The sequence below is a fragment of the Gymnoscopelus microlampas genome, assembly GCF_963454915.1.
Source record: "Gymnoscopelus microlampas genome assembly, chromosome: 8".
In the NCBI taxonomy this organism is placed as follows: domain Eukaryota; kingdom Metazoa; phylum Chordata; class Actinopteri; order Myctophiformes; family Myctophidae; genus Gymnoscopelus; species Gymnoscopelus microlampas.
The window spans coordinates 13,895,580-13,907,196 of NC_139945.1; the positions used below are offsets into that span (position 1 = coordinate 13,895,580).

The 11,617-nt window shown below is 44.4% G+C and overlaps 1 protein-coding gene across 1 annotated transcript in view; it reads right to left on the reverse strand.

The window, feature by feature from the left end:
* The window catches only part of tenm4 (teneurin transmembrane protein 4), a 359,498-nt gene that overhangs the window by 143,933 nt on the left and 203,948 nt on the right, over nt 1–11,617 (reverse strand). The window contains 2 exon segments of the mRNA XM_084064566.1: nt 3,847–4,108; nt 5,162–5,177. Of these exon segments, the coding sequence (XP_083920692.1) occupies nt 3,847–4,108; nt 5,162–5,177 (278 nt within the window).

Here is an 11,617-nt window from a genome sequence, read left to right on the forward strand (position 1 = left end):
AATGCGCACCACATCAGGCGACGCGAGGCGCTTTTGCGCACCAACAGCTGGGACAGGAATTTCCAAGCTTTTATTTTTTAGCAAAACTAAAAAATAAAAGCCTGGAGATCGAGGCTAGGAATTTACTTCCTGAAGCCACACTCACACAATCACTGTAAAGCACCCGTCGGCCCCATGTACAGCCATTAGACACAGGGGTAGAGATCTGAATCACGTTGCCTCGCATCGCCTCGCTGCGTGCACGCAGCCAGCAGCGGCTGTTAGAGGCACTCGTCACCGATGATGAACGCACCGTAATGGTGCAAAATATGCCGTGAACGTCCCAATCTGGCGGATAAAATCAGCGCAGCAGCACAGGGCACCAACCTTGGGCTGCTTTATCTAACAGCGTGAGTTAAAAAAAACGGCGAAAATCGGCGAAATTTAGAAGCAGAGCGTCCTTTTTTTCTCGCCCCCCCCCCCCCCTTTGACAAAACTGTCCGGTGGGCACCGTGCTGAGCCCCCCCCCCCCCGTTGACAAAACTGTCCGAGCTGAACGCCCCCCCCCCCCCCCGTTGACAAAACGGGATGGGCGCCATGCGCACCAAGTCACATGTCCAGGTGCTCTTCTGCGTACCAGACCTAAAAAGTTATGTGCACCCCTGTCTATGATCCCCCAAAAGGTTGAAAAGTTAGATCAACTAGACTAGACCGGCCAACTTGGGAGCCGGGAACGAAGAAAGTTGGGAATGCATGCCCCACCCAGTAATGTAGACCCGTTGTACCTGTTGTCAGAGTTCTGGTTGTATCCGTCTGTGTCCCTTTTATGTCCATATATGGATATTTATGTATCTGTCTGTTTGGGTACCCTTTATGCCCATATATGGAGTTCTGTGTGAAGCATGCCCAAATATGAAGTCCAGGCCAGTCTATGACGGCAGTACTATGACATCATGTTGATGACATCAGAGTACTGCATATATTATGGGGATAAACAAATGTATATATATTTTTTGCGCACACGCACGCACACACACACACACACACACACACACACACACACACAGACACACGCGCAGAGATTGTTATGGTATCGCTCTGCAGGAGAATAACTGTCTATATAAGATGGTCAGCCTGTGCACACTGCCAGTAGGCTAACTTAGAATATTCTTTGCACGGAATCGTAGTGCAACGGACTATAAAAATAAGGCTCAAGTGATGAATCAATTAGCTCTCTCTACAAAGTCGTCCTCAGACGAACCCTCTAATGGCGTTTCCAGTCATCTCCATTCTCCACATATCTGGCCAGCTCCTTTTAATATATCAACCGGGTGGTTCACAAAATGTACAAAGTACCCGTACGGGTCCATTTGGTTCCATTTGTACACTCTCACAGTTATGGGGCGTTCTTGACGTTTGAGAACCACTGCATTAGCTGATATATTAAAAAAAATCACACCCAGTGTGAAGTGGGCGGTGTGTGGTCATCACAACATGACTCACTTAAAAAAAAGGATAAATGACTTTTTTTTTACGTCCATACTGCTATTCATAGGGCTACACATGTGTCACGTGTTTCGCTAGCCAATCACAGTCCTGAATTTGCAAAGTCAGCCAATCACATTACAGTTAGTGGTGATGACACTAGCTGTAATGTGATTGGCTGACTTTGCAAAAGTATCGATTTGCATTAACAATGGAAGGGTTAGGGGTGTAGACTGCGTTGTAGACTGTATAGGCCAATCACGGTGCAGGATTGGTCAGTGTCCAAAACTCACTTATAGGGGGCGGTTACACCGCCCCAAAAAACTACGGATAAATCGAGTTTCTCGATTATTCGATTACAAATTATCGTCGCTAACAAAAACAACGGATAGTTGCATCCCTGTACTCTCAACACCTGCCTCCATGGATACTGGACAGACAGCAGTGGAACAATTAAAGTCGGCCGCTCGGCTCAATTAACCCATTAAGACCTGAGGCAGCGTCTAAAAAAAATCAAAATCCTAACAAATTTTGGTAAAAAAATATAAAAAAATAATTTTCACGATTTTTCAAAAATAGCAGATCTACAAGCTCGTGGCGCGGCACTCGGTGCCGCGCCACGAGCTTGTATATCTGCTATTTTTGAAAAGCCAAAGACATCTAAAGTGACACAGATGCGTTCCAGGTATCAATGGGTTAAAGGACCTGCAGCGTTCACAGGGGGCTCATCTAGCTCCGAAGTGTTTTGTTATGAATGTTCACGGAGAGCAGCCATGCCTGCTTAATTGATCCAAAATACGGCCCGTAGCGAACGGAGGTGTAAATTGGCCAGTGTCCCCGCGCTGTGTGTGTGGGGGGGGGGGGGGGGGGGGGCTGTCTCTGGGCTCAAGGAACGGGACAGGAGAGGCGTCTATAAATAGGCCAGACTGCACAGTGACTCAATTCACTGATATGCCATAAATCTTACAAAGCAAACTGGGAGACAACGTAATTAGAGAAGGGCACAGCGACGCCCGCTAGACATACTGTAGCCACACACACACACGCACACACACACGCACACACACACACGCACGCACGCACACACACACATACATACATGTCCTCACAAGTGTATCAATACAATTGTGAGGACATCAACATGTATAAATGCCATTTTTATCATTTTTTGCCATTTATTTTGCCCTAACCCTAAAGCCTGAGTTTAATTGCGCACGGTAGTCAAGCACAAAATGTTGGCGATCTACAAGCTCACAACATGTCCCGCTGCGACTGATCTACAAGCTCACAACATGTCCCGCTGCGACTGATCTACAAGCTCACAACATGTCCCGCTGTGACTGATCTACAAGCTCACAACATGTCCCGCTGTGACTGATCTACAAGCTCACAGCATGTCCCGCTGTGACTGATCTACAAGCTCACAACATGTCCCGCTGCGACTGATCTACAAGCTCACAACATGTCCCGCTGTGACTGATCTACAAGCTCACAGCATGTCCCGCTGTGACTGATCTACAAGCTCACAACATGTCCCGCTGCGACTGATCTACAAGCTCACAGCATGTCCCGCTGTGACTGATCTACAAGCTCACAACATGTCCCGCTGTGACTGATCTACAAGCTCACAACATGTCCCGCTGTGACTGCGACGCATTGTGTACAAACTGTGCAAACAAGTATAAATCAAGCCTAAATCATTAGTTTTCTTAATAACTATAAAACAAGCTTTTTCCTACTACGCTTATGGGGACATTTTGCCCTCACAAGTAAACAATATACACAAGTATAGTAACACACAAGTACACACACACCACACACACACACACACACACACACACACACACACCCACCCAGATTAGCTGTTCAAAGACAGACGGACACACAAACGGATGAACGGACGGACGGACACACGGACGGACACACAGACGGACGGACAGGGTGCAAAACGTCTCTGCCACGCCTTCGGCCTGGCGGAGACAATAAGACAAGGTGAGGGAGTGAGGGGGGTTTAGAGCAGTGGTTCCAACATGTAAGGAAACGTCAAAAAAGAAATAGAAATGGGTCCGCGACCCCAGAAATGGGCCCCGAGTCTGACCCATTGTTTTGTGAAACACTGGGTTAGAGGCTGATAAAGGCGCACACCACAAAAAGGGTCCAGCGAGTCACAGTTTCGATTCCCAAGCATGACAACCTTTGCTGCGTGTCACTCCCCGTCTCTCTCTCCCCGTTTCCTGTCACTCTCCACTATACTATCCGAATAAAGGCAGAAAACCCCCCCCCAAAAAAACGATATATATAAAAGAATAAAAATTAAAAAAAACACTGGGTTAGAGGTGGTGGATGTGTGTGTGGTTGGGGGGGGGGCGGTGGGGTCATCACCTGGATCTCGGGGACGATGGAGCCCCTCTCGGAGCAGGAGCCGCCGAAGGCGGTGAGCGGGGCGGGCGACACCACGGGGCTGGGCCGGGCAAAGCTGCTCAGGTCACAGCTGGGGATGTCGTTCTCCTCGTGCCGCATCACCACCGTGTCCATGACGAAGAAGCGTCCCCATGGCAACCACAGCGTGTGCTCCTGGGTGATGAACGGAGCGCGCTCGAAGTGCAGGGCGACGGCCACGCCCCCGTTGGTCACCAGGTCAAAGCTGTGGAAACACACGCACGCACGCACGCACGCACGCACGCACGCACGCACGCACGCACGCACGCACGCACGCACGCACGCACACACACACACACACACACACACACACACACACACACACACACACACACACACACACACACACACACACACACACACACACACACACACACACACACACACTTAACCCTTTAAGACCTGGAACTGTGTCATTTTTAGATTTGAGCTAAAAAGCATTATTTTACACTTTGGGCTATTCAAAAATAGCAGATATACAAGCTCATAGCGCGGCACCGAGTGCCGCGCTACGAGCTTGTAGATCTGCTATTTTTGAAAATTCGTGAAAATGTGTGCAAATCTTTGAATAAATATATTTTTAAAGCGAACATTTTTAACTCAAATCTTTGCTTCTGGGGGGTCCCTGGAACAAGATATTTTGATGGGGGTCCGCGGCCAAATACATATAATTTTGGGGGTCCTTGACATAAAAAAGATTGAGCACCACTGATATAGAAACATACGTTGTTCAGAAAATTGTTGACATTTAGGAGACATGTAGAATCGGCTTCAGGTCTCAATGGGTTAAACTGTTTTGCTGGTGACCCCCTGGAAGCCCCTCGCTGACCCCTCGGATCACTGTACCCCACTATTGAGAACCTACACAGCAGAGACAGCATAATGTGAACCAGTGATATTCAACTGCCGGTCAGCAAGGTTCCAAATCCTGCCCCAGCGGAGCTTCCTTGTGGCCCCTGGAACATAATCCATGTTCCAATGTAAAACTAAAGGTAAATACTTCTTATTAGATGGTGTACATGATGACAATTTTGAATGTTTTTCCACAACTGTTAACCGAAGCTTGCTAATGGTTTATCAACCATTAACAGATAATAATAAAATGTAGGCCACTATTTAGAAGGGAGTTATGTTAGTCCCAAATTAACACCTACAGTACCAGTACTACATTTGCAGTCAAGACACAGGTAAATGTAATCTTTGGTGCGTAAGTCACCCAAAAGAAAATGACTTGGGTCAAAGTGTTAAAGTAGCTCACCTCATAGACGGGTTTCCTGTTAGTAAACATGAGAGGAATATGACCTCGCAGAGGAGGGGGAAGCCTATGGGTGCGTTTGGAAATTACGCACCGGAGCACACTCGCCTATTAGTTCGTATTGGCCAGTGCGCTCACTGCCGCTCAGGGCTGTATTTTTGAACGCGCCTTTCACCTGGGCATGCGCAGATTGCGCATTCTGCTCTGTGATGACGTCGCGCGGAAATCCGTCTATATGTACTTAAGAAAAGCATCTGGTGTTAAAATATGTCTATATAATAAGTCTTTATACTTTAAAAGTTACAGTATAAAGACCCTTTCCTTGTACAAGGAAACAAAACAGACAGAAATGTTATCTACTTATACAACTTCCCTACTTCTAACTACTTTCAGAATAATGTAGCTTTCAAGTAGTTCAGCAATTATTATTTTTCACCATGCACCTGGGCAGCTTGGCACAAGCTCCATCAGTGGTACATCAATATAGAAGAGCACAACGGGGGTTTTGAGTGTGGTTCATCCATCACGGACCATCCATTTGTAACTATTTCTGAGTTTTGAGTGGATGTTGTTAATTACACCAAAGAAATGATTCTCCTTATGCATCCACGATTAGCTTGTATATTTTAGTTTCATATGGATTTTGTCCGTCTTCCAGCTTCTCCATCTTCATCGACTTCAAACACACCATAAGAGCTTGTGCTATTATCACCCGGGTGCTAAAAACGATCTGAAAAAACCTTTCATTCATACGAATACCTGTATTCATACATCTGTAAACAACCTTTTTTAACCAGCGTTTTCCCAAGCAATTTGAAGACCGCTATTAGTAGTTCCTATCTTCAAAAGCGGAGACAATTATAATTTCACAAATTACAGACCTATCTCTCTGCTCCCACAATTTTCAAATATTAGAAAAACTGTTTGTTCCAAGGCTTGACAATTTCATAGAAAAGCACACTTTACTAAGTAACCATCAGTATGGGTTCAGATCAAACAGGTCCACCTTGATGGCAGTCACGGAACTGGTTGAATCTATATCTACAGCAATCGATAATAATGAATATACTGTGTTTTTTTGTATTGATTTAAGAGGCATTTGACACTATTGACCATGGTTTGCTCTTAAAAAAATGGAAAGATACGGTATTAGAGGAACTGCTAATACATGGTTAAAGAGTTATCTCAGCGACAGACACCAGTATGTACATATGAACAGTGTTGATGCTGATAAACACAACATCACATTTGGAGTCCCACAAGGCTCTGTACTCGGGCCTAAACTGTTCATAATGTACATAAATGATATATGTGACGTATTGAAACATCTGAAGTGTGTTCTGTTTGCGGATGACACAAGTCTGTATTGCTCAGGAAAACAACTAGATCAGCTCCTGGATACAGTAGAATTTTTTTTCTTTTTATTCAATAAAACACCCTAAAACTACATGATCTTGTTGACCTTAATACTGCAGTCATAATGTATAAGGCACATAACCATCTGCTTCCATGCTGTATCCAGGAGCTGTTTGAGTCTAGAGAGAGCAGGTATACTGTAACTAAGGGGATTTGGTATTTTTAAGGGGACTAAGGCAAGAACCAACAACAAATGTAAATGTATAAGTGTCAGAGGGGTGAATCTTCGGAACGGCTTGGACGATGAACTAAAAAAGTGTAGATCAATTAATAAAGTTAAAATAATGTATAAATATAAAATAATAGATCAATATCATAGAACATTAATGTGAATTATTAATACTGGAAGGAATATCAGCTTTGTAATGATATCTTACTGATTATATCTTAGTAATTATGATAAAGTAACGCTATAACCGTATCATTTACTCTTTACATGGTAGTATCAAGCAAGGTACTATTATATTATTTGTTATTATTAAAATGTATTACTATAGTATTATATATGAATGTTGATATATGATGATATTTCGAGGAATCTGTAAGACTTGTTTTTTTTTTTCTTTTGTAAATCTGCGTGATCACGTTTATCTTGTTTTCTTCTGTTGTGCTTTTTTTCTTCTTCTTTTTTTTTTAGTTTTTTCTTTACGTTTGATTTTTCATGTGAAAAGGATAGACCAAATAAGCCATCGGCTTCAGCCTACACCTTTTTGCTCTAATCCATATGATATGATGTATACTGAATGTTCCTTTTTATGACCAAAATAAACTACTACTACTAAATAAGCTACACTTTGACCGGTCATATTGGACACATTGTTGGCCAGGAGTCTCCAGACTCTCAGAGCCAGTAGCATAAATCAGTGGTTCTCAAACTTTTTCATGTCAAGGACCCCCAAATTGACACTTATTAGCCCGCGGACCCCCATTTGAAAAGATATGCCAGGGACCCCCATAAGAGAAGATTTTTACGGCTCTATAGCAGTGATTCTCAACCATTTTAATTTCAAGGACCCCCAGTTTGACATGCATTAGGCTACGGACCCCCATTTAATGGCATTTCTATCACTTGGACCGCAATTTATATTGTAAAATCTATGTCAATTTAACTCTGAGAGTGTACAAATGGAACCAAATGGACCCGTCAGGGTCCATTTGGTTCCATTTGTATACTCTCAGAGTTACAGACCCATAAGGGTCCATTTGGTTCCTATCCATCATTTAGCTGGGTACCCCCTGGAACCCCCTCAAGTACCCCTGGGGGTCCCCGGACCCCACTTTGAGAACCAACGGCATAAATAGTGTCAACTGGATGGATGGTCAATCAAACGCGAGAGGGGGGCGTCGCCGCTGTCATATTTTTCAACCTTAAGCGATCAAGCGGACCCCATTAACAGCGGTTCTAATCTACCGCTGTGTGCATGAGGATCAAACCGCGCCACATTTACCCCCTGGTTTCTAATTAACCCATTTAGGCCTGAGGTTCCGATTCTGCAAAATGTCTTCTAAATCGTAGCGGTTTTCTGAAAAACGTATGTTTCTATATCAGTGGTTCTCAAACCTTTTCATGTCAAGGACCCCCAAAATTATATGTATTTGGCCGCGGACCCCCCATCTCAAAACATGCACAAGTTTTCACTCATTTTCAAAAATAGCAGATCTGCAAGCTCGTAGCGCGGCACCCGGTGCCGCGCTACGAGCTTGTAGATCTGCTATTTTTGAATAGCCAAAGTGTAAAATAATGTTTTTTTTAGCTCAAATAAAAAAATGGCACATATGCGTTCCAGGTCTTAACGGGTTAAGCGCTGCTATAAGAGATCAAACGCGTTAACGGTCACCATAATGACTTAACGTCACCCTAACGACTCTAACGTTACGACAAATTGAAAAGCCGCCGTTGAGGAATAACGCAGTTCTACCGCTCAGCTCAGTTCTTTATCTTCCAGGCGCACACACACACACACACTCCCCCGGCGACACATGATGATGAAGCATGTTCGTTCGACCAGTCAAAGACGATGACGAGGAACCTGTCTCGATCCGTGTCATCATAAGCGGTCGGGTTTCATTTGGAAGAAATTAGCAAATGAGTAGAGAAGCCACGCCTTAGGTTCAGGCGTGGGATAATGTATAGCGCCGACCTCTTCATAACCCCCAAAGCTTTGTGTATTTGCAGTGCGCTCGCTTTTTAACCCATTAAGACCTGGAACTGTGCCATTTTTAGATTTGAGCTAAAACGCATTATTTTACACTTTGGGCTATTCAAAAATAGCAGATATACAAGCTCATAGTGCGGCAGATCTGCTATTTTTGAAAAATCGTGAAAATGTGTGCAAATCTTTGAATATATATATTTTTAAAGCGAACATTTTTAACTCAAATCGTTGCTTCTGGGGGGTCCCTGGAACAAAATATTTTGATGGGGGTCCGCGGCCAAATACATATAATTTTGGGGGTCCTTGACATAAAAAAGATTGAGCACCACTGATATAGAAACATACGTTTTTCTGAAAATTGTTGAAATTTAGGTGACACGTAGAATCGGCTTCAGGTCTCAATGGGTTAATCAGTGGTGGAAAGAATATTTAGTAGTGCACAATTATTTGTTATCATCATTTTTTTCCCAATCATTTAAACTTCTACTCCATTACATCTCAGAGGGAAATGTGTACTTACTCCACTACAATTATTTGACAACTTTAGCTATACAAGTTACTTTGTAGATTTAGATTATTATTTAAAAAAAATACATTACCTAAGCACTACTGTATTCTTTGTCTATTTAAAAAAAAAAAGAGCAGATCTACTAGCTTGACATGTCGTGAGCTTGTAGATCTGCTTTTTTTTAAAGCATTTTTATAAATTGAGTACTTTTGGTACTTTAAGTATATTTTAACGCCAATACTTTTATACTTTTACTCAAGAATTATAATTTTTTCATATCGTGGTACTTCTTCCTCCATTACCCAGATTTAAATATCGTTGTTGTCGGGCAGAAACCTCGTAAATGAACGCCCTACGTGATCATACTACAGCGTCACACAAAAGCATGAAAAGCAGCAGATCCACAAGCTCCAAACGCATCGCCTTCTTCTTTTACAATTTTTGAATTTGAATGCTGAAAAGTAACAGTTTTGGACATAATATGAGGTTTCCCCCCGACACAGAGTATATCTTGTGAGTCTCCGGGTGGTGGAGGAGGAGGAGGAGGAGGAGGAGGAGGAGGAGGAGGAGGAGGAGGAGGAGGAGGGTCTGGGCTGCAGGGTGGAGGCGATGGAGCCGCCACTACGTCTATCGATCGCTCAGACGAAGGCTGTCCGCTCTCACATCAGTCTAAAAGCCCCTGCAATGCAATCCCATCTGCTGCTGCCACGGCCAGGGTTGCCAGATCTGCTTATTATAATTTCCCTGCAAGATTTTATTTGAAAATAGCCGATCTACAAGCTCACAACGCGACGCGACGCGTTGTGAACTTGTAGATCTGCTATTTTCAAATAGCTGATGTATATGTTAAAGTGCTCATGTTGCCCATAGTCGCTTCTTTTGGGCTGGTTTTGGGCTGGTTTTCCTAGACCTGGTTGCTTGTTTCTCTCACAGAATCTGGCAACACTGGCCACGGCTGGAAGGAGTAGGCTACTCTGATCAGTAGTTTTGGTTGCTTTTACTTAAGTAAAAATAGCAATACCACAATATAAATGTACTCTGTTACAAGTAAACGGCCTGTATTCAGAATTTTACATGAAAAAAGAAAAAGGATTTTTTTTCCTTTTAATAAAAAGATATAAAAGGAACAATGCACTGCGACGCGTTGTGTGCCTGTCGATCGGCTATTTTCTGCGAAAGCTTTCCCCCACAGTAACAGAAAGCAGAAAAGACACTAGTATAGACTAGAGCCCTGAGGGACTCCACTCAACCATATGGGGTTTAAGTGGTATAAGTACAATACTTGAGTAAATAATACACTTAGTTACTTTCCACCACTGGCTGCTGTATGAGCCGAGCCGCTCTGACCCGGCGGCTTGGATCTTTAGTAAACACCCAGCTGCACTCTCCCGGGGGTGATTGCATCATCATCATCCCATGGCTACTGGAGCGGTAGCACTGCAACCAACGCCACTACACAGCACAGCACTTCTCTCTTAAGAGCCAATTAGCACCTGGTCATCCACGGGCACCCCTGGGACGGGCCCTTGTTGTCCCCCACTCGGGACAAGCCTCCTCTCCCCAAATTACAGGTGAAGTGCTTGTATTCTGCTGCGGCCGCCATCGTTTCGGCAACACTCCCTCGGACCAGAGCTGCTATAAAAAGATCCCACTCAGCTTGGGGGGGGGGGGGGGCGGAGGGGGGCAGGGGTGATTTGATTGGCTAAGGCCGTGAACAAAGGTCTGTTCCGCCCTTGGCACAGGGGGGGGGGGGGGGGGGGGGGGGGTTGTGTGTGAGAGTTGTTTGGTTTTCCCAACGACGCAGAGCGGAGGTTGTGGAGCTGATGGGGGTCCCAGATAGCGATGACCTTGTGCCGGCGCGATCCGTCAAAAGGCCACACTGACCCCCCCCCCCCACCCCCCCCCCACAGCCAGGCTCTGCGTGACAACCCGGCGTGGCCGTCGGTCTAACACACACTCAGAACACCTCTGGACAGATCCCCGGCGGCGGTGTGTGCGCTAATCGATGAGAGGATTCACTGGCTGTTATCAATCATGACAACAGCCTTAACCCATTAAGACCTGGAACTGTGTCATTTTTTGATTTGAGCTAAAAAGCTTTATTTTACAGTTTTGGCTATTCAAAAATAGCAGATATACAAGCTCATAGCGCGGCACCGAGTGCCGCACTACGAGCTTGTAGATCTGCTATTTTTGAAAATTTGTGAAAATGTGTGCAAATCTTTGAACATATATATTTTTAAAGCGAACATTTTTAACTCAAATCTTTGCTTCTGGGGGTCTCTGGAACAAAATATTTTGATGGGGGTCCGCGGCCAAATATATATCATTTTGGGGGTCCTTGACATGAAAAAGATTGAGCACCACTGATATAGAAAC